The sequence below is a fragment of the Lacerta agilis genome, chromosome 11 (genome assembly GCF_009819535.1).
Source record: "Lacerta agilis isolate rLacAgi1 chromosome 11, rLacAgi1.pri, whole genome shotgun sequence".
In the NCBI taxonomy this organism is placed as follows: Eukaryota; Metazoa; Chordata; class Lepidosauria; order Squamata; family Lacertidae; genus Lacerta; species Lacerta agilis.
The window spans coordinates 10747920-10772025 of NC_046322.1; the positions used below are offsets into that span (position 1 = coordinate 10747920).

Genomic DNA, 24106 nt, shown 5'->3' on the forward strand with positions numbered 1-24106 from the left:
TTCTAATCCTGCATACCGGGTAACTAAATTTGTATTTTCTTTAGGTGTGTTAATGTTTGAGAATGTAGGGTATGGATAAAAGAAACTGCAGTAGCAAACTACTTCATTATCTATTTTTCACTTTCAGGAGGAGGGGCTATAACAAGTGAGGAGTTGACAGACACAATGAAGACTGAATGGTGATGAAGGAAGCATATGGGAAGAATTGAACATGGCTGTTTGTGGCAGCCAGTTGATGGGGAGCGAGATTCATTGGGAAAGCACTCCTGTCTTTTATCACGTCTTGTGACGGCGAAATGGAAAAATCCACCCTGCATTTAAGAATGTGTGGCAGAAGATTCACCAAAGCCTTGCAGAACTAGAAAAAAAATTTCTGAGTCCACCTCATGGAGAATAAAGGTTTCTGGAGAACCTCTCCACCATTTGCTGTCTGAAGGTCCATGTTTACGTAGCCAACTGAATATTAAAAGCATGTATATGTTGAAGCTTCACTGGGTCACTTTCCCAAACTTAAAACAAAATAAGAAGGGTGATATTCAATAACTCTTGGAGCCCATTAGCTTATCAGCATATTGCAACGAAAACCATTTGCTAGATTGGCAACTTTTCACCTCTCCCCTGCTTGCTTACCCGAACCGAAGAGAGTCAATATTTCAAGTTTGCAAGCTTGCTTCCAAGACTATTCTCGAATCCATTTTATGTACTTGTGTCTATTTTTCTTTTTAACCTCTGACCATTTGAACCTTCTCCTGTACGATTATGGGCTCCAAGCGAGGAAATGCACAGATTCTCATTCGTGGTAGCGATGTACTGTTTTCTATTAAACCGCATTGGTGACCTGGAGGCTGGGCTCCTCCGCTACCGTTTCATTGCAGAGACAAAGGCGGATCTGACCCCACCATGGCAGAGAAGTGCAATTACATCGCGAGTGTGTACGGTTATGACTTGGGCTGCCGTTTCATCAACTTCAAGCCCCTGGGCTTCGGAGTGAACGGGCTTGTCCTCTCGGCAGTCGACAGCAAGAGCTGCCGCAAGGTGGCCGTGAAGAAGATCGCGGTGAGCGATGCTCAGAGCATGAAGCACGCCTTCCGGGAGATCAAGATAATCCGCCGGCTGGACCACGACAACATCGTAAAGGTCTACGAGGTGTTGGGGCCCAAAGGAGCTGATCTCCAAGGGGATCTGTTCAAATTTAACATGGTGTACATCATCCAGGAATATATGGAGACGGACCTGGCCCGTCTTCTGGAGCAAGGGCCTCTCTCTGAGGAACATGCCAAACTTTTCATGTACCAGTTGCTCAGAGGCCTGAAGTACATCCATTCAGCTAATGTCTTGCATAGGGACTTGAAGCCCGCCAACATCTTCATCAACACAGAGGATCTAGTGCTGAAGATCGGTGACTTTGGATTAGCTAGGGTCGTGGACCAACATTACTCACACAAGGTGCGTCCCTCGATTTGTTTGGCCTGATAAAAGCTGAGTGTTCTTTAAAATAACAGCATGCAGAAGTTTAAACAGATACTGTGGCATCTTCACGAGCGGTTCAAAAAAAAAAAAAGTTTCTCATAGAATGAAAGAGCAATATTGATGAGGCTGTGCATTCATGCTAAAGTGGCTGGCTTCCCCTTGGAGGACAAAAGGCATTGCCTATGAAATCTCATTGCATTAATTGGATTACAAACAACCCAGTTATGTTGGAGGGAGTCCAGCCACATTACTTTCCAGGTGTCAAGTAGCAAAAGACTTCAACCTAGAAACTAATTTGCAAGGTATGTACAGTGGTACCTTGGTTCTCAAACTTAATCTGTTCCGGAAGTCCGTTCCAAAACTAAGGGACGCTTTCCGATAGAACAGGTACCCCCAAACTCCGCCCTCCAGATGTTTTGGGACTACAATTCCCATCATCCCTGACCACTGGTCCTGTTAGCTAGGGATGATGGGAGTTGTAGTCCCAAAACATCTGGAGGGCCGAGTTTGGGGATGCCTGCCGTAGAAAGTAATGCAAAATGGATTAATCCGTTCCAGCAATTTAACATGAATTTTACTATCTAACGAGACCATTGATCCATAAAATGAAAGCAATAAACAATGAACTGCAGTAGCACAATCAATCAATCAGTAGCTGAACTGGGTTCCACACAGTCACAAAAAGAAAACAAAAAGAGCTGCAAAAACAAAAATGCAAAATAAATAGCAAAAACAGGCAGACCTCAGCGTGATACTCAAAACGGAAGTGTGGCACTCAAAACGGAACATGTTTGGCTGCCGAAAAAAGTTCGCAAACCGGAACACTTACTTCCGGGTTTGCAGTGTTTGGGTTCCAAGTTGTTTGAGTACCAAGGCGTTTGAGAACCAAGGTACCACTGTATTCCATATCCGTGTTAGACCAGGAATGAGCAGCTGGTTACTTCATTTTCCAGATCCAGCCTTGCAACACATCTGGGAAACGCAGCTGAAAAGTTCACACAGAAATAAGTCCCACCAAATTGTAAGAGTCCTGCTTCCTGGTAGGTCTGCCTAGGATGGACCCTTAGAATGCATTCCGGCCCTAATTTGAAAGTACATTTAGGCTGCAATGCAATCCATGCTTTGAATTAGATCCGCCCAAATTCACTGAAATTTTCATCTGAGTATGTGCATCTGGGATGTGCATCCCTTTGAATTCTTCAAGTTAGCGTGGAGAAGCTTGTCACTTTCAGAACTTTTAAGCTGCAGCTGAACTGCCCTCAAAGGCTAGAATCCAAACAAGCTTGTGTTGTGTTGCTTTCATTGGAAGGTATGGCCGAGAAAGCTCGCAGGAAGAAGAGGAGAAGGAGTCGGCCACTGGAGCCACACAGTGCTTGGTTCGGTTCTGCACTCGGCTCCGTGCTCAGCCTCCTCTGCCCCCTCAACATTGGGGGGGGGGGAGAGGGCTGGCCCCATCCCAAAAGATATTGAGGGGGCCCAAAACAGCTCGGATTCCCAGGAGCTGGTGCCCCTGGGTAGAGTATTTCACCTGCAGCATGGAAAATTCCGCCGTGAAAAAGCCTGTTCAGAAAGAATGTCCTGTTTCAGAAAACTTTGACCACCCCATAAAAGAGAGTTGTGTCCAAAGCGTGGGCTTGGCTCATATGCATGATTTCCCCAGATAAAAGGAACAGATGGACAGAAGGAGGAATTCAAAGTATGCTCAGCAATTTCGCTGCTGCATTCCACCCCCTTCCAGCAGCCCGCCTGCCAGCTAGGGGCTTATATGGGAATTTTTGTATGACATGCCCTTCCTTTGCCAATGAATAGTAAGAGAGATGCTTGTCCCCCTGTCCCCACCCCACCTTACTAATTATGGGATACACATGACTACTGCTTAGCTTACTTTAGTAAGAAAACAATGTGAAACCTTGGGCTCTTAAGGGGAAACTATTCATTTTTGAATAAGCGTTTGCAGCGTCTGAAAATTAGGCACTGCTCTACCCCCCCCCCAGCTAGTGCAGCTCACAAAATTTTGAGAATATTATTAAAGCGGTTGGAGTACTTATCCTCTCCTGTGCAAGTAGCTCACGGAAACATAAGCAGGGCTTCCTATTCCCTCTCCCCCCGCTAATATTTTTTATTCTGACGACAACACTGCAAGGTAGGCTACAGGCAGAGAAAAAGAAAGGGAGAGAGTGGCTAGCTTAAGGATACCCAAACATCATTTTAGGGGCAAACCCCAATACAGTGGTACCTCGGGTTACATACGCTTCAGGTAACATACTCTGCTAACCCAGAAATAAGAAGTTCTGAAGAAGTGTGCATGCACACGAAGGCTCATACCAAGAACAAACTCAGTTGGTCTCTAAGGTGCTACTGGAAAGAATTTTCTATTTTGTTTCCAGAAATAACGCTTCAGGTCAGGATAAGAATAGAAATCGTACTCTGGTGGCACAGCAGCAGTGGGAGGCCCCATTAGCTAAAGTGGTGCTTCGGGTTAAGAACAGTTTCAGGTTAAGAACGGACCTCCGGAACGAATTAAGTACATAACCAGAAGTACCACTGTACAGTTTTTGTTTTGTGCTGTGTGTTTGCTTGTGTTTTCAGAAGCATCCATGGAGACAAGATGCTTAACTCTGAAGTCTGCTCGTTTCCTCACTCCCTATCATTTTGGCAACACAGGAAAGTTCCCAACAGGCGTTTGAAGGTTAAAGCGGAAAGCTCCTGTCGAATTCTCTGTCGGCAGAGCATTCCACAGGACTGGGCTGATGACACTAAAAGCTTGGTATCTTCTTGCTGTCCTGTGAGCCTCGCCAACTTGGGCAACCATCAACAATGCTCATGCAGATGATCTCAGAGACTCAGCTGGGATGTAAGGGATCAGGCTGTTCCTAATGAACACTGGACCTAAGCTGTTCAGGGCTTTGTAAATTAATACAAGGCTACATCTAGCTTGGTAATAGATGTAGTAGCCAGTGCAGGTGTTTTAACAATGGTGTCACATGTTGTTGGCCATGTGACCCCAGCAGCAGTCTGGTTGATGCATTCTGCACCTGCTGGAGCTACCAAGCCAGACTCAAGGGCAGCCCCACACAGAGCGCATTGCAGTAATCCAGCCCTGAGGATAGCAACGCATCAACTACAGTAGTCAGGCTACTAATAGGAACAATCATTTCCAACCAGAAAGAAGACACCCAACTTTCTTTTGTTCTGCAGCATAATTATAAGAGGCAGGGAGGTGGCAGTGTTAATTTTGGTTGCTCCTGTTATTAAAGAATTAGGAGCTGAAATGTTTGCCGATCGACTGTAAACCACCCAGTGGATCCAGATTGAGTTTCTGTCCACTCTGGCCCAACTCAGTTATTTGACAAATTTAGGTCTGAGCCAAAGACTTTGGGGGAAGTTGGCTTTTGACAAGGGATTTGAAGGATGTCATATGTTATTCTTCCCTCTCACTTGTTTAAATGAAGATTCTGGATAACTATTCAGTTCTATGCAGAGCATAGCTGTCAAGTTTCGGATTTGAAAATAAGGGATCAGCAGCCTCACCTATCCCAGGGACAGTCACATGGCAGTGGTGGGGGAGAGCCAGAAGCAAAAGTGGGCAGCACTGGTGTGAACGTGCGCAGTAGGCTTACTGTATTTTGGAAACGCTGCCCGTGGGCTACGGGCTACGATGCCTGTAAGCGCGGGAAATGGCTCCCGCTTGCTTTGAGGCTGCAAGGAGGCAAGGTCTTCCCAGTCCCTGGCCAGCAGGGGGAGGGAGAGGAGCTGCTTCCTTTGAAAAAATGGGAAATTAAAGGGATATAAAAAACAAGGGATAGCAGCGGGAAACTGCTTGAAATAAGGGAGATTCCCGGGGAAAACAGGATACTTGACAGCACTGATGCAGAGATTTGTGTAAATGTATGTCTGAGCCGCTTGCAGAACCGTAGCCATTAATTCTAGCCTGAAACGGCCATAATCTTAGTTCATTTTGACTCTGGAAAATCGTTTTTTTTCCCGGCTCCAGGTTGTTGTTGTTTTTTTGTATTGTTTGGCCAGGACTAAAATGATGTTTATACACTGTGGTGAGGAATGATGTCTCTCTCAAACTACTTTCAGCTCTGTCTGAAACTAATGTCTCTCTCCAGACAGAGTCATCTGTTGCCTCTCTGTTGTGATGCAACTGCAGAGAGGCTTGTGGTCAAGGGCTAAGTGACATTTAAAACCTTCCATTCCTGTCCCCCCCCCCCATGCTATAGAATCAGATAAAGGTTACCCATTCCGCACTGCATTATAGTGCCCTGCAGGTGAATGGAGGGAGAGTTAATTCCACCTGGGCAGCTGAGTATCATTTCTCTGGCACAGTGGCATAAATCACCTACCTCTATTGTTACTGGTTTAAGAGAAACTGGAGAAGCCTCAACCAGACCTTCACCATTCAGGATGAGATTAAGGTGGAAAGACAAAAAGGTTGTCACCCTCGGTCCCATCCTACAGGGCGGACTCAAGAGCTGGTTGCAATAGGAACAGGGCAAAATTAGAGGCTACAGTTTCCAACATTTTTATTTCGAAAAGTTGTACTTGGACAGGGTCAAGGAATATACTGAGGGTTCCTGCAGAACGGTTTACTGAGCATTCATCCTGATATGCTTGCGCAAAGCTTACGCAGAGGTTAGATTGTGTTTGGTCTTCATTCTGATTTGTTGTTGGGTTGCTCATCTTGGCTGTGAGTCCTGGAAGACCTGTCCCCTGCCTTGCAAGCCTTTTCCCACCTGGCCTGGGAGGGAGGGGCCCTGACTGACTCCAGCTACAAAAGCTGAGGCTGCTGGACAGACTCTTGGGCTGGGGTATTGTTTAGTGGTGTGGGCTTTTGGTTTTAACTGGAAAAGCCTTAAAACCAGTTTAGCACTTGGAGTGGTGTCCAGCAACGCTCCCTTCTGCGTTCTCCTGCCTCTCCAGTGCTGTAGCAGAGTGTTTCTTCAAACTTCTAAGAAGAACTTCTTCTTCTTCGTGCGCAACAGTGTGTGTACCTTTCGTGCCAGCAATTAAACTCCCACAAAGTCTGGCTTGATTAAAGCAAGTAAGCTTTATTTACAAGCATATAAATCACAGAGCTTTCCCTGGAGATTGGGAAGCCATCTCCGGTCTCTCCGATCCTCTCAAAAGTGAAAGTAGGACTGAACAAGAAATAAATGGTGCGTCACATAAATCACAAGGGCATTGCATACAGCAGATAACCCGGATGTTGTGACACATCCTCCCTGTGGGATAGATAGATAGATAGATAGATAGATATTCTTTATTCGGCTATAAGCCCTGTGGGAGGAGCGAACTGTTGAGCTTCTTTAACCATGAACGCTCCAAACATCCTCACAAGTGGGGTTTGTTGTTACTAATGTTAAATTGTTGCATCTTTATTTTAGATCCAGTTATGATTTATGTGGCAATTATTCAATTTGGTTGTGGTTTTGTTTTGTTTTTTATTGCGAGTCGATGACCCGCCACCCGCGTAGAGTTAAATGAAACACAAGGACACATGAATTAAGGTTAATGGGCAAAATAAACATGATTACAGCATGTGAGAAGTATTGGCTTAGGCATTGGATAAAACCAGGTAAGCATGACTGCACCCCACACAGCGGGGGACAATTTGGGGTTAACAACCAGTGGGAGGAGCTTGTTGATGCACATACAACTAGAAGCTTCCCCTGACATCACCGGGGATCGTGCCATGGTCCTAGCCACCAGCAAGGAATCAGACAGGATCCATGACTGCTGGATCCCTTTAACAGGATACCCAAAAGAGGAAGGGTAGGTGATGGCCACAACCTGCCCTCCAACACACAACACATATTATATATTCCAATGCCTAACCGCCACCCAAGCCAAAAAGAGGCTCGCCGCCAGTATCCTCACAGCTGCAACCAATTCCTAATGCTTTGGGTGATATCTGCCAACCACACATCGTTTCCCAGATCAGAAAGATGAACCACCATCATTGCGAAACAGAGCCACCTCGCTGAACCTGATGTCAGGGTGGTCGATCACATTCATGTAACGCCGTTTGTGTGCAACCACCCGATTCACGAGTTTCCTCTGCAAGGAGGAGAGGTCTAAACGTAAGAATAGCCTGCTGGATGAGGCCAATGGCCCATCTAGTCTAGCATCGTGTTCTCACAGTGGCTGACTTGATGCCTGTGGGAAACCTACAAGCAGGATTTGAGCACAAGATCAACTCTCCCCTCTTGTGGTTTCCAGCAGCTGGCCTTCAGATTGCCACCGATAGCCTTCTCTAGGAATTTGTCTAATCCACTTTTAAAACCAGCAGTCAGCGAGCATCATTGAATGTCTTCTAACATTCAGCTTCACGGAACGTCCATAAGTTCTAGGGTTATGAGAGAGAATGGGTAACTTTTCTCTGTCCACTTTCTCGATGCCGTACGTAATTTTATAAACTTCTGTCATGCCTCCTGTTACTCATCTTTTCTCTATACTAAAAAGTCCCGAATGCTGCAACCTCTCTTCAAAAGGGAGTCACTCCGTCCCCTTGATCATTTCGGTTGCCCTTTTCTGCACAATTCTTTTCTTCTGGCTCAAAAAGCACAGCGGTTTGGTTTTTCTTTTCTTGCAAAGAAAAAATGCATTGCTGAAGGCACCCTTTCCATTTACACACACACACAAAAATGTTTTACAGTTAGCCGTTATAACTTTAATTTAAGGTAACTGAAGCTCATTCCGTATTTGGGCAAAAAATGCAGCGATGGTGTAAGGCAAGGCTGTGTTTCTGCTTTGGGCAGGCTTTATTTAGCCTGGCAGTATCTTGGCAGGTAAACTGTCCCACTGGGTAGTGATCCTGCACCCTGTGCTTTGCTGCAAAAGGACAATTATATCCTTCAGTTTGTCAAAGCATTGGTGCATTTACCCCCCTCAAGGATCTGTGGAAAGAAATAGTACTCAAGAAGGATTCCCCCTCCCCATGGTTGTCTCTTGTATATGACGCTGGCATATTTTGAGCCCCTCTCACACTTTTGTGCCATGTGCAAATAATGTTGGAGGGAACTCAGAAGAAAAAAGCTCAAATGGAACCGTTATTAATGCTGTCTGCAGTAGGAGCCATTTTGAAACAAAGTGGACTTTGCTCTAGGAATAGGGTGGCCCTATGTCTTCCTTTGGAAGGGACGCAGGTGGCGCTGTGGGTTAAACCACAGAGCCTAGGGCTTGCCAATCAGAAAGTCGGCGGTTCGAATCCCTGCGACGGGGTGAGCTCCCGTTGCTCGGTCCCTGTTCCTGCCCACCTAGCAGTTCAAAAGCACGTCAAAGTGCAAGTAGATAAATAGGTACCACTCCAGCAGGAAGGTAAATGGTGTTTCTGTGTGCTGCTCTGGTTTGCTGGAGCGGCTAAAGTCATGCTGGCCACATGACCCGGAAGCTCTCCGCCGACTCCCTCGGCCAGTAAAGCGAGATGAGCGCCGCAACCCCAGAGTTGTCTGCGACTGGACCTAATGGTCAGGGGTCCCTTTACCTTTACCTTTATGTCTTCCTTTACAGAGGACACTCCTCCATTTGAAGTGCTTCCTCTGTGTGAAGGAGTCCTCTAGCAGAAGGGTATTGTAGTTCATTTGGGGTTTAAAGATACCTAAGGAAGGTGAGCAGGAGAGGTCTTGAAGTTGCCCGTTTGGAGTGAGCAGTACCCATTAGGCACACAGATCACCAGGTCTTTTGCCCCCCCCCCCACCGGTGGTATTTCTGCTGAAATAATAGTCTTCGTAAACTTTCTAAAGTTCCATCTATATGTATAAGTTAATATGCATAAATCTGTGCCTTTTTCATTCTCTCTTTCTTTGTGTCCTCTCAGAGAGCAGTGTTGATGGCTTGACAAGAAATGACACAATTTTCTTGTGGGTTTCTCTCTCTCCTGAAAAAGGGAAATATATTTGCTTTTGGAATAACGTTCCAAAACATACAACGCTTCATGTTGCGGCTTTTCGAGTTGCGAATGCGGCAAACCCTGAAGTGTATACTTCTGGGTTTCGCCACGCACGTATGCGCAGAAAAGTTCTGCGCGCTTCGCACATATGCAGGAGCGCTCTATCACACTCTGCCCTTGCGCAGAAGTGTCGCTCTAGTTGCGGACTTTTCGAGGTGTGAACAGCGCCCTGGAACGGATCGTGTCCGCAACTAGAGGTACTACTGTACTACAGTTTTGCGTTTGGGCTTCAGTATATGCTACTAAAAACAACCATAACAAACCAAAGCAGATTTTCCTTTTTTTCATTTTTATCGCAATCTCACCTTTCCTCCAAGGAGCTCAATGTGGTGTACATGGTTCTCTTCTTCCCCATTTTATCCTCACAACAACCCTGTGAGGTATGTTAGGCTGAGAGACAGTAACTGGCCCAGGGTCACCCAGTGGGTTTCATGGATGAGCAGGGAATTTTAACCTTGACCATATTTCTTTAAACTTCCAATTTTCTTTAAACTTCTTGAAGCATCCGATTTGCTTGCAGAGGGCTTTCAGATAGCTCCATGCTGCACTCTGAAGACTCAAAGAGGTAGGCCAGCATCCAGATGCATTGGCAAATCCTCACAGTTGCATTGGTGCAATTCCCCTGGCATAGTGTGACTAACCCGTGGCCCTCCAGATATTGCTGGTTTACAACCCCCATCACCCCAGACCATTGGCCATGATGAATGGAGCTGATGGGAACAACATCCAGATGGCCACAGGTTAGACGCCCCTGCTTTTGCTTCCTAGCTGGTATCTATCAAGTAAAAGAATGCTCCCTAAAATTAATACTGCTACAGGCAAGCACATTAAAGTGTGGAGTGCAGTTATAATAAGCAGGAGAACTTAAAAAACACAGCTGCTGATTCAGTGTACATCCTTTGACGTACACTTAGATATCTCTGCACCTAATGCTGTTAAAGTGCAATTCTAAAAAGGTATAAATATCATTCAATATCGAATATTACAAATATTATTGCACCTGGTGCTACTAAAATAAAATACAGACCACCACATGGTTCTGTGTGCCTCGCTGGGCGATTTACAGCTCCTTGCGACCAATCAAACCCTGGCATCTGTTTTCTAATTAAGGCTCATCTTCCCTTTTGTACAGAGTGCTGAGAGCTTCCTGGAATCGAATGCAAACATGAGGCATTTGCTATAGCGATGTGGTACTCGGCAGTGCTAATTAATTTCAGCGGGAGCTCGATCTGCTTTGGTGTCTTCGTACCAGCTCAGACTTCTGAGACTGTTGTTCTTACAGTGAAGCCTAATTAACAATCCCCTTTCTGAAACCAATGCTGCTGTGATGCTCTCAGATTTTTTTGGTGCCTGAATGCAGCTAATATTGCATTGGTTTTTACAACCGACACTCTCCCGTTAGTAGATCAGAATGTGCTGTCCATTTATTTTATGGAGAGAGGGGGGGGGAACCCCGTCTTTGGGAACAAATTTCCGTTCTTTTACTTCGTTGCTTTCTCTGCGAGGGCAGTCAAGAATTCTTCTGAGCACCAGTCAAACCGGTGCGCTCCGATGCATCTAGTGCACTTCCTTGAGGAGGCATTGCAGGGATGGCAGGCCTTGGCAGAGGTCTTGCAGAGGCAGTGCCATAAGAAAGGGGACATCACAGATTGACATAAGAAGCCAAGGAACTATTTTCACATGTGTTATATGCTAGGTTTGCCATACGCCTGGAATTTCCCAGACATTGTCAGGATCTGGCCGTTGGAAAGAGTGTAAGGGGGGGGAAGCTCAACAACTTTGGGCGACAACTTCTTTTTTGTCCGAATTTTCACTTCTTGAAATATGGCAACCCTATAATATGCTCAAGCCATCTTGCCTCAGTTTGCAATTTGGCTCCCGAATTCTGCACCAGCTGAAGTCTCCAAACTGTCTTCAAAGACAACCCCAATTATGATGTGTTGGATTTCTGTTTCATGCATGGGGTGAGTAATCTAGCATCCGTAGTTTCTGCTTGTGTTTGTTGTTGGAGTCCTCCGGCATCTCTCGTCAGGGTCTGCAGCTCCTGAAGTTCCTCTTCTTCAGATGTGGAGGCCACAGAAGTAATGACTTGGTCTCAGAGTAGGCTGCTTGATGTGTGAGTCAGTGTTCTGGGTGTAAGAGTACAGTGCACACTCTGATCCTAAATCAGAAAGTAAATTTGCATGGCTTAGACTAGCCTTAGACTAGCCTTTCCCCAACCACGTGACCTTCAAGTGTTTGGGGCTAGCATACCCATCAGCTAGCATGGCGGTGGATGATGAGAGTTGGTCCAAAACATCTGGAAGGCACCAGGTTGGCAAAGGCTGTCTCAGACCCCGGTGGCCATTGGGACAGGTAGAGCGGAAAGCAGAGTATCCTACTGGAGATGGAGGCAGAGCTAATGACAGGCAGAGCCAATGAATTCTAGTTTGTCCCCATACTCTTCCCCGCTGGGTCCTGCAAGGGCAACACTAAGACTACAAAGGAGGAAGCATTATTAGCTGTAAGTAAGAAAGCAGATCAGTGGGGCAGATTGGACTTGGTGGGGTAAAGCCCCATTTGCACTAATAGACAAGCCTCCACTGGCCTCAGACCATTTCAAATGAGGAGGTTGAATTCTGTCCTTCCCTTTCTAACCCAAGGCATCTTTCCCTCCACTTGGGTTCTGTCCTAGCACAGGCTTGGGAGATTTGAGGTAGAGCTGCCTCCCGATTCGGAAACACTTGCTAGTTTTGAGTGGGCTTAGAATCACAGAATCATAGAATTGGAAAGAAGAAGAAGAAGAGTTTGGATTTGATATCCCGCTTTATCACTATCCGAAGGAGTCTCAAAGCGGCTAACATTCTCCTTTCCTTTCCTCACCCACAACAAACACTCTGTGAGGTGAGTGGGGCTGAGAGACTTCAAAGAAGTGTGACTAGCCCAAGGTCACCCAGCAGCTGCATGTGGAGGAGCGGAAACGCGAACCCAGTTCACCAGATTACGAATCTACCGCTCTTAACCACTACACCACACTGGCTCTCATCTAGTCCAATCCCCTGTGATGCAGGAATCTTTTGCCCAACGTGGGATTCGAACCCACGACCCTGAGATGATGATGATGATGATGATGAAGAAGAAGAAGAGTTTGGATTTGATATCCCACTTTATCACTACCTGAAGGAATCTCATAGCGGCTAACAATCTCCTTTCCCTTCCTCCCCCACAACAAACACTCTGTGAGGTGAGTGGGGCTGAGAAACTTCAAAGAAGTGTGACTAGCCGAAGGTCACCCAGCAGCTGCGTGTGGAGGAGCGGGGAAGTGAACCCGGTTCACCAGATTACAAGTCTACCACTCTTAACCACTACACCACACCGGCTCTCAATATAAGAGTCTTATATTCTACTGACAGAGCTATCCTTCTTAAGGAAGCCGTCAGAAGAGCAAAAAGTTTTTTTTTTTTATTAAACGCAACCAATCGTAATAATAATCCCAATTTTGCTGCAGGGGCACAAAAAGCAATGGCATTGAAGGATATCATTATCTCATCAGGGAGCGAAGATGATGATAGGAAATGTCTACACACTCCTGCTGGTAAACTGCTGCTATTTCCAGGGCACTCGTCCATTGGATTAGTAGCCAGCAGCACTGCCAGGGAGATGTCCGATCGGAATAGTCGGGAATGGCTGCCATTCTGTTGTGAGGGCACCTTTAGCAGAAGGCCACAGGATGCTCTCTGGCCCACCCACCTGCACCTTCTGCTGGAAAAGGTTCCGAAAAGGACGGCCCTTTGCACAGTGCACACTGTGGAATTGATAATGTAGTTGAGGCCTCCAACTTAGTTGGCTTTAGAAGGGGGTTGTTGTTTTTTTGAGGAAATTCATGTAGGATGAGGCCAACAGTGACTACTAGCCATGATGGAAGTGCATGGCCTCCACTGACAGAGACACTATGCCTCCAAATACCAGTTGCTGGGGATTCACGAGTGGGAAGTGTGCTGCTGCTCTCAAGTCCTGCTTGCAGCCTTCCCATGAGTATCTGGTTGGCCACTGTGAGAACAGGATGCTGGATTAGACCAGACGCTCCCAAGTGTCCCTATTTTCCAGGGACGGGCCTGAATTTACAGAAGCCGTCCCAGTTTCTGTTTTGATCCCGAAATGTCCGGCTTTTCCTTAGGACGTCCCTATTTTCATCGGAGAGGTGTTGGAGTTACCCGACCCCTGAGCCATCTGAAAGCAGCCCTGTATAGGGAAGTTTCTTTTAATGTTTTATTATGTTTTTAGATATGTTGGAAGCTGCCCAGAGTGGCTGGGGCAACCCAGGCAGATGGGCTGTGCATAAATACATTGGTACCCCTGGTTACGAACTTAATTCGTTCCGGAGGTCCGTTCTTAACCTGAGGTAACACTTTAGCTAATGGGGCCTCCCTCTGCCGCTGCCATGCGATTTCTCTTCTCATCCTGAGGTAAAGTTCTTAGCCTGAGATACCACTTCCGGGTTAGCAGAGTCTGTAACCCAAGGTGTTTGTAACCCGAGGTACCACTGTAGCAACATTATTATTGTTGTTATGATGGAATAGGTCATCTCTATTTTCATTGGAGAAATGTTGGAGTGTGTGCTAGACTGTGAGGATAACCAACTTCTGGGATAACCAGTAATTCTGGAGTGCCTGCTCCCACTGGTTATGATTTGGTCCGCTGGTTATGAAGCTGAAGGTCGTGAGAAGTTGTTTGGAGTTCTAAAGGTTGTTACGAAGGTTTCTGAAGGTTCCAGAGAGGAAAGGATAGGCAGAGCAAAAGGTGCAGCCAAAAGGTAAAGAAGCGGCCAAATAAAAATAAAGAAATAAGAGACTAAGAGACTGCAGTCAATGGTGGAGTTGCGCTCTCCCGATTACTACTCTGTGCGGCTCTTTCGCTTTCTCTCTTGCTTGTCTCGCACACTTGTTCTCTCTTGGCTTGTCTTGTGCACTCTACACACCGTTACAGAGAGCAGGGGGCATTTATTGATAAACTGAACAATGTCATAATATTTACATAAACCAATCACAACATTGCATTTGGCTGTGTTTCCGGGCGGGAAACTGCTTTCGGCCGTTACCAAAAAGCTTCCTGCCATGCTCTTTTGCAAGCGCGGAGTAATCCAGGCAGCAAACCTTGGCCGGATCTCTTTGCCTTCCGTGCATTGCGCGGAAGGTTTTTGTGTTGCGGCAAAGTGCGGGAAGTCCACAAAAACGTATTCCCACACTAGACAGACCTTTGGCCTGATCCATCTTCTTACACTGATGTTTTCCATTGCACATTTATTGGGAAAGGTTGTGGTTCCTATTAAATTGGGGATGAACAGCCTTTTGGGCCCTTGGTTGGTCACAGGCAGGGGTGATTTTGTGGGAATGTTCAGGGTGGCTGGAGAGGATATATTGTTTATTAATATCCTTCCTAACTTGCATTAGCAAGTTTCTTTTCTTAGCAGAGTTTACATTCCCCTTCTCACGCACAGCAGAAATCTGGTTTCAAGCTCATTAGAACCTCTTACTATTATGCAATTCAATCTCCCTCCGATTGAATTGTATTTTTCGGGTAAGACCCTCTTTTTAAATCCCTCCTAAAAGAATAAAGACACCACAGTATTATTCATAAGCAATAAAAGGAAAGTTACTCATGATCAGGCAGAGCACAGTGTGATCCCTGAAGGCAGGCTTAAGGCTTAAAGTTACAAGCATATACAAACAGGTTTACCCCGTATGTGGGTTGACCCAGTGACTTCAGTTAGCAGTCCGGGAAGTTCGCAGGACGAAAGGAATATGGAAAAGAGAAGGCAGTTGCAGCATGCTTTGTCCTTTTACCAGGTCTGGAAAGGTCACACCCACCCACTAGTCACATGCAAGGAAGGCTGCTCCAGGCCAGGAGGAACAGGAAGTTCGACTGGCTGGACCAAACATTCCCTTGCATGTCCACTCTAGCAAAACAAGGAATGTTGTACTTGACTGCTCTCAGTGGATTACATCCCACAGATTGGTTGGCGGGGCATGTTCCAGTAGGTGTGGCCAGAGCTAGCCACTTCCACAAAAGCACACATTAACACACACAGTGTGTGTGGAGCGACTGACTTTTCTCCCCTTTGTGGCCAAGCCATTATGAGGTGAGTTTTCTTGAGGGCACTTGTCAGGCTTCAGGGAATCAGATCCCTCCCACAGTGGCAGCCAAGAAGCAGAGAAACAAAAAAAAAGTTCTTACCAAGCAATGTATTCAATGATTCACAGAGAGCGACGAAGGAATGCAGTCTTCCCTAAATAACGGCGTTGCTCCACCTACGTCTCCCCTATTTGACGTCACGCCTGTGTTGGTTAATCTTGTGGGGATGATTAGGGAGGCAGGAGAGGATATATTATTTAATGATATCCTTCCTAACTTGCACTAGCAAGTTCCATATTCCAGCAGAGTTCCAAACATCCCCCTTTTTAAATTACGCAGATATCAGCTTGTTGCTGACTCATCTGAGTCTTACTATGTTGGAGCTTTTGTTTTAAATGGAAAGCCTCAAAACCAGTTTAGCACTTGCGTTCTCCTGCTTCTCCAGTGCTTTTGCAGAGTTGTTCAAACTTCAAACCTCATCTTGCGCAACGGTATGTGTGCCTTGTGCCTCAGAGCCTGCCAGCAATAAATTCCACAAAGTCTGGCTTGTTTCAAGTCAAGCAAGCTTTATTTAAAGGTAAAGGGACCCCTGACCATTAGGTCCAGTCGTGTCCGACTCTGGGGTTGTGGCGCTCATCTTGCTCTATAGGCCGAGGGAGCCGGCGTTTGTCCGCAGACAGCTTCCGGGTCATGTGGCCAGCATGACAAAGCCACTTCTGGCAAACCAGAGCAGCGCACGGAAACGCCATTTACCTTCCCGCTGGAGCGGTCCCTATTTATCTACTTGCACTTTGATGTGCTTTCGAACCGCTAGGTGGGCAGGAGCTGGGACAAAGCAACGGGAGCTCACCCCGTGGCAGGGATTTGAACCGCCAACCTTCTGATCAGCAAGCCCTAGACTCTGTGGTTTAACCCACAGCGCCACCTGGGTCCCAAGCTTTATTTACAGACATATAAATCACAGAGCTTCTCTCCCGGGCTTATGGACGACATGTCCGCTCCGGTTCAAAACCGAAAGTAGGACTGACCAGGAAATAAACAGTGTGTCACATAAATCACATAGACATCCTGTATACAGCAGATACCCCGGATGTTGTGACAGATCTTCCCTGTGGGAGGGGCGTACTGTTGAGCTTATTTAACCTTAAAAGCTCCAAACCTCACATACTATTAAAGATTCCTTCCTGGTAAAATCCCTTCTAATCCCTCTTAAAAAGAATAAACACAAGAATCTGATTAAGGTGAATATAAAAGTAGTTTACTTACAGATTCATTCAATGTTCATAGACATATCCCTGAAGGCAGGCTTAGGTTATATAACAACTAGAACTATTCCATAAAGAAGTTAGTCGCAAGTGACTGCGACTAAGCAGTCACTTCTCCAAACACACAGCAACGTACAAAATGGAGAACATTGCAGGCCGTGTGCTCCTCCATGCTAGTACAACAGACCATACCCTCTTCAAGTCACACGTAGTGGAAGTCTGTCCCAGCTCAAGAGGAAACCGGAAGTCTTCTCCTGAGTGGTACAAAACATCCCCTAACATGTCCACTGTAGGGATGTTGTACTTGAGTGCAGTTTTACATCCCACAAATCTGAGCTTTCTGCCTCTGAGCTCTCTGTTCTACTACCCTCAATGCACGCCTGGTCCTGGGAGAGGAGGGGGGGGGATAAGGAATGCTTTCCAAGGACACTGAGTCTGTCAGCTGTCTCTCCCCGGTGCTGCTTCTTCCTGCTGTTCCTTTCTCAATATTCCCCAGCTTCTGCCTTCTGTGGCCTCTGAACTGTGCCCTTCTGCAAACCCCTGTTCTAAATCTATACTGCCCTCCTGTTCTCGGGAAGGTTCAGGAGAGGGGGTGGTGGTTGTGCATAGTTTGCGGCTCACAGCCTGCTGTGTGGAGGAGGCCCCCGAGCCCACCCTGAGAAGAAATGATGCACCCCGGGAACAAGCATTCATGACTATAGCCGTGCAGAATGCTACCACAACACCCACCAGAGAGTCACCAACAACTACCTTTCAGCCTTCCGCCACCCACTGAGTGTATGGGATATAGCCGTGAGTAATGGGTGCAGGTAGGCAGAAATAATGGAATCATATGATTGTTGGAAGGGACCCAAAGGGTTCCTCTGTGTGTCTCTATGCACCCAAGAGAAGGAATGAGAGCGAGTGGTTGTTACTGTACACTTGATGCAGTGGGCGGGGTGATTGGACCATGTGGTGCCATTTTACAGCAGCTCCGTATACAACTCTTGCCATATGGCACGGGAGTTCCCAGCTCACAAGTCCTGCTTCTTTCCCTCCTACGGCCAGATGTCCTAAGCTAGCAGGAGGGTGCTCCATCTTTTGCCTCGTCTAATTTGAAGGAAGACGCGTCATCGGTAGCAGGCACCGTTCCCAGCGTTGGCTCAGCAATGGCTCAGATCCCCTTGTCTGTTTTCTGTTGAAAAGCGCGGAGTGAAAACAAGGGTGTTTAATTGAGACCTACAAGTAATGCTGTCATAGATCTATGGTGCTAAATGTTTAGGTTAGTAAACATTAGGATTTAATCAGAACTTGCATGTTATGAGACAGTCTCAAATGTATATTTATGTAACGGGTTTGAGGTGTTTAAGTAGCGTTTATGTGTAAAGGCTGTGTATCAGACCGTGAGAATGTAATCAAGATCCATGTGTATTAGAATATGTGCGTGGACCTACTTCTGAGCATCACCTATTAATTAATTAATCAATTAATTAACACCTGGTCTGGAGATCTGATTAGGCTCACCAAGTCTCCCCATTTGGTCTGCGAAGCCGTTTTGACCAATTCCATGCCCACCAACTGATGCTATATATGACATCAGGTGTGATGGTGAACAGCTGATTGCTGAGAACTTGTAAAGCACTGTGTATGTGCAGTTGTCATTTGATTTCAAACTGTGCAGGCAAAAGCAGGTCACCTGGCACCAGATGACTGACAGGTGGGTAGCCCTGCCTACTTGTCAAACCTGGCCTGGGGAGGTCCGCTTCTCTATCCCTGACTTAGTGGTATGAATGAACCTTGTGTGGTGTTTTAACTATGGTTTGTTTACGGCCACCAAGCCCAGTGGCGGAGGTATTCTCTTTGCCGCCCTGGGCAGCGGAGCAGAGGCACCCCCCTGGGGGCGGGGTGTCACGAGCAGCCCCAACGCACGTCGGATGCCCTGCGCATGGCTGGGATTTCCGGGCATGCGTAGTGCATACGGGCCAGCGCTGCTGCTCCCGCAGCGAGCCGGCGAGCAAGCGGCGGGTCGTGGGGCTGCCCCAGCCATGCTGCTTTATGGATGGGGTAGCCCCACGAGCCGCTGCTCACTTGCCACAAGAGCAGCAGCGCCGACTCAGATGCAATACGCATGCCCGGAATTTTCGGGCATGCGTAGTGCATCCGGGCCGGCGCTGCTGCTTCTGCGGCGAGCTGGTGAGTGAGTGGTGGCTCGTGGGGCTGCCCTGTCTGTCCGTAAAGAAGCACAGATGGGGTGCCGGGAGGCGGTGGAGTGGCGGGAGGGGAGTGTCACACCCCCCTCCCCTGGAACCAGGGGCGGACCACCCCCTATTCCCCGCCCTTCCTACGCCACTGACCATCCCACAATCTGAATCCATGGTTTGCCGTTAGCTTGCAAAGCCTGGTTTGTTTTAACTGTACTTTGTGCAACCAACACACTTCCCCGCCTTAACCTGTTGGATTTTGAAACAACTTTGAAACGACAATTGCTTGACCTGATATCACATAATCTACCCGCAAACAAATCAGAATGAATGCTCAATAGTCTCTTGGAAGCAACCGGTGTTGGGGTGGGGTGTTGAGGAAACATTCATGGGTGATAGAATTAGCCGCCATGTTTTAGGTTCACTCTCCTTAGTGTAGAGATCGAAGTACACATCTGTGCATTGTTTGTTTGTTTTTAAATAAGTTTTTTTAATTTGATATTTAAAAATGTAAACATACAACAAACAACAATTCGCAATCTAAAGAATGAGATTACTCTGAATCTCCTGGCTTCCCCCAATCCCTTGCATGGGTCCCAATGAAAGTATTTACAACTGCATATCAATATTTATCCAAGTATATTTCCTTCTGAATTATCCATAGTATCTGTGGTTAAAATCCTGCCAATATTTTAACCTGCTTGCAGTGGTCTCTTATGTCAATTATAAACCTTCCCCATTCTTTTTTAAAGTGCTTGTCTTCTTGATTTCTGAGCTTCCCAGTTAGTTTTGCCATTTCGGCATAGTCCATCATCTTGATTTTCCATTCTTCTCTGTTCGGGGTTGGCTCTTCCTTCCATCACCGGGCCAGTAGTATCCCTGCGGCCATCTGTGCATTGTTTTAATTCTTCTGTCACAATTATATTCTTAGTCTGAGATTCCTTAGTCTTAACGCTTTATCTGCAAAACCTTGGAACTGAAAAGCTTTGGCTCAGGCTGAGGGTGCCGGTGCCATTTTTTCTTTCTTGTTTAAAAAAAGAAAAAGCAATATTAAACAGTCTTAATAACAGGCATTTCCCACCCTGCCTATTGTTGATATGTATAAGCTACAGGGAGCAGCCACCTAATTAAGATAATTGTACTTTGGCAAGGAGATTCTTGATTTATGCTGGATACTCACTCCCCATGCTCATTACTGAAAACCATGTGGGTGCTTTCCTAGCTGAACAAATCAGAGCAGGGACAGCAAGCCAGATTAACCCCCCCACACACACACACGCACACATTGGGATGAATCTACAGAATATGCATCCCCAGTATGAAACTTAGATGGATCCTTGGGCTCCTCTGAGCAACCTATCCGTTGAGCATTCATCCTGATTTGCTTGCACGAAGCTTATGCAGTAGTCAGACTACAGGGCCCTCTATAAACACTCTCCCCCACCTCCTTTTTGGTACACATTTTTATTTATTTTAATACAGACAGAACAAAGAAACATATTACAAAGCTGCACTGTGGATCCATGTCAGATATAAAGCTTTTAACTTAAAAGGGGGGGGGGAATGAAAAAAAGGCAATACCACAAGATACAGATTAGGAAACACAGGTATCTCCAGTATCAAAAGGATTACAGTTCTGAGCGCTAATTTATTTAATCTGTTAGGGGGAATGGGAAAGAGACATCAAGAGTCCTGCATTGCATTGCATCTATTGAATCAACCAGGTGGAGGAGAATGTCCATGTGTCATTGACAAGTGTAACAAAACTGTGCCTCACTGAAGGAAATCTGTTTCTCTTGCTTTGACCTTTAACAACTCACAATTTATATGCTAATTTTTCTAAGAAGGCTATCTCCCAAACTTTCAAATACCATGCTTGGAGGACGGGACCAGCAAGGTCTTTTCCCAGCAGACATCCTTTTTATTGTGCATCGACGCTGGTTTGCGCTTATAATGGTATTTGGGAAGTGACACGTGACCCCACTTTCAATACTGTTTGCGGCTGCAAATGTTCCAGGGCGGACATACTACTTCCTTTCCGATCAGTGCACATCCCATAACTTCCTGAACTTCCGCAACCTCTCATTTCACAATTGTTCCAGGGCTTGTTTGCTTACTCCCAGTTTTGTTGCTGCTCCAAACGGCAATGTTGCAAATAATATGCTCTCCCAAGCCCACATTCCCAGCGAGTTCACACTCCCGGCTTTGTCATGTCCACAGAATGGAAGATGGCAGGATTCCTAAGGATGTGCTCTATGGGGAGCTGGCTTCAGGCACCAGGCCCGTTGGCAAACCAACTCTGTGTTACAAAGATGTCTGCAAATGTGGCACGAAGGCTGGCAACATCAACCTTTCTCTTTCCCCACAACACAACAAAATAGAAAATTCTTTCCAGTAGCACCTTAGAGACCAACTGAGTTTGTTCTTGGTATGAGCTTTCGTGTGCATGCACACTTCTTCAGATGCCAGATGCACACGAAAGCTCATACCAAGAAAAAACTCAGTTGGTCTCTAAGGTGCTACTGGAAAGAATTTTCTATTTTGTTTCGACTATGGCAGACCAACACGGCTACCCACCTGTAACCCACAACACAACAGTAGCGATGGGTGAATCTCTCTATTTCAATTTCTCATTTGTCCCATCTTAAGTTAAGTTCTCCAAAATTTCCACATTACAGTGGTACCTTGGTTGTCGAACGTAACCCGTTCGGGAAGACCATTCGACTTCCAAAACGTTTGACAACTGTGGAGCAAAGGGTGGTCTCCAAAGTCAACGGAGAAAATTGAAAAACATGCAGAGGAAGCCATTCGACTTCCGAGGCGCGTTTGAAAACGGAAGCAAGTACTTCCAGGTTTTCGGCATTCGAAAACTGAAACATTTGGCTTCCGAGGTGCTCGAAAACCGAGGTACCACTGTAGTTTGTGGTTGTTGTTGTTGTTTTAAAAGCCCTCAAGAAAACACACCAGCATTTTAGTGTGACTTTCTCCTACTACATACATGTTGTTTGTGTGCAGTTTCCCCTAATATATAGATTTTTTTGAAAAGCAATTCCCCCCCCCAAGGTAATGTGTTATTGTTTCCGTTAATATATGCACTTTAATGTACACTTCACCCTAGCGCATGGGTAGGCAAACTAAGGTCCAGGGGCCGGATCCGGCTCAATCGTCTTCTAAATCCAGCCTGCGGATGGTCCGGGAATCAGCATGTTTTTACATGAGTAGAATGTGTCCTTTTACTTAAAATGCATCTCTGGGTTATTTGTGGGTCATAGGAATTCGTATGACCCACAAAATTCGTATGAGCGCAAAATATGGTCTGAACCTCAACATCAAAAAAACTAAGATCATGGCCACTGGTCCCATCACCTCCTGGCAAATAGAAGGGGAAGAAATGGAGGCAGTGAGAGATTTCACTTTCTTGGGTTCCATGATCACTGCAGATGGTGACAGCAGTCACGAAATTAGAAGACGCCTGCTTCTTGGGAGAAAAGCAATGACAAACCTAGACAGCATCTTAAAAAGCAAAGACATCACCTTGCCGACAAAAGTCCGTATAGTTAAAGCTATGGTTTTCCCAGTAGTAATGTACGGAAGTGAGAGCTGGACCATAAAGAAGGCTGATCGCCGTAGAATTGATGCTTTTGAATTATGGTGCTGGAGGAGACTCTTGAGAGTCCCGTGGACTGCAAGAAGATCAAACCTATCCATTCTCAAAGAAATCAGCCCTGAGAGCTCACTGGAAGGACAGATCCTGAAGTTGAGGCTCCAGTACTTTGGCCACCTCATGAGAAGAGAAGAATCCCTAGAAAAGACCCTGATGTTGGGAAAGATGGAGGGCACAAGGAGAAGGGGACGACAGAGGATGAGATGGTTGGACAGTGTTCTTGAAGCTACTAACATGAGTTTGGCCAAACTGCGAGAGGCAGTGAAGGATAGGCGTGCCTGGCGTGCTCTGGTCCATGGGGTCACGAAGAGTCGGACACGACTGAACGACTGAACAACAAGGAATTCGTCCCCCCCTTCAAAATATAGTCCGCCCCCCCAAGGTCTGAGGGACAGTGGACTGGCCCCCTGCTGAAAAAGTTTGCTGACCCCTGCCTAGCATATGCATTTTTGTAAACATTACTTGACTGGGGAACAGCGCAGCAAAATTATGAGAAGCGCAAATTTTGAGAGATGGCTGTTTTGGGAAAATGTGAATTAGGCAGGTTCACCTTTAAATGCAAACTGAATCCAGTTTCCACCCATCCTTACTTGACAGGGCTTCGGTTCATTCTCGTTCGCAAAGCCCAGACTGCAAGAATCAGACTTCTTGTGCCATAGCAATGTCTGGAATCTGGCAGGGTGATCAGAGACCAAATTATCTAGAGGAAGGTTACATAAATGTGCAGCAGCTGAATGTTTTCATTTTACTGCATCACCTCGGTTCCTAGGATGGGACTACCCTGCGGGGCTGGATGCAGATCCTGGAAAAGTACAGACAGAGTGATGAGGAAGTCAGCGGTATTCTTGCCCCCCCCCTTCTAAGGGTACTGGCTGGGTCACGAAGCAACTGTCACATTGCATTAGCCTGGGAACTGCTTCTCTCCACACATGCCAGGGAAGGCAACTGCAGCGCCGTTTATGAGCAGTGAGAGACCGGTGCCTGTTTGTTCATCAGGCAATGCTCCCTCCCCACGAGACCCCGCACGCTCGCTTCTTTCGCATGCAGAACGAGGTTCTCTTGCACAGCAACCATCCGGTCCCTTGTGGGTTTGCGATCTGTGCAAAGAGATTCTAGAACACGTGCAGCAACTGCGCATTGAATTACCCTAAATCCAGGCTGTTTCTGCGTCTACATTTCAGGAAGGTCTCCCTGCTGCTTGCATATTGAGAGGCAGTGCGGTGTAATGGTCAGAGAATCAGACTAATGTTGGGGAGGAATGGGTTCAAATGCTCACTCAGGGAGGGGTGCCAACTTGAATAAAATACAGGGTGGGGGAAGGTAAGTCCCGCCCTGCATAATCGACCACAAGATGTGGCCGCAAACACCATTTGAATGGCAATGCCCATCATAGCTGTCAACTTTTCCCTTTTTTAAAGGGAATTCCCTTATTCCAAATAGGATTCCTTGCAAGAAAAGGGAA

General features: G+C 46.4%; 1 protein-coding gene across 2 annotated transcripts in view; it reads left to right on the plus strand.

The window, feature by feature from the left end:
- The first annotated feature begins 523 nt into the window (after nucleotides 1–523).
- Nucleotides 524–24106, plus strand: part of MAPK4 (mitogen-activated protein kinase 4) — a 55802-nt gene continuing 32219 nt past the window's right edge. The window contains exon 1 of one of the 2 annotated variants that reach the window (XM_033163833.1): nucleotides 524–1446. In XM_033163833.1, the coding sequence (XP_033019724.1) occupies nucleotides 901–1446 (546 nt within the window). In that variant the 5' untranslated portion in view covers nucleotides 524–900. The remainder of the gene's footprint in view (nucleotides 1447–24106) is intronic. The other variant, XM_033163834.1, reaches the window with a different exon arrangement.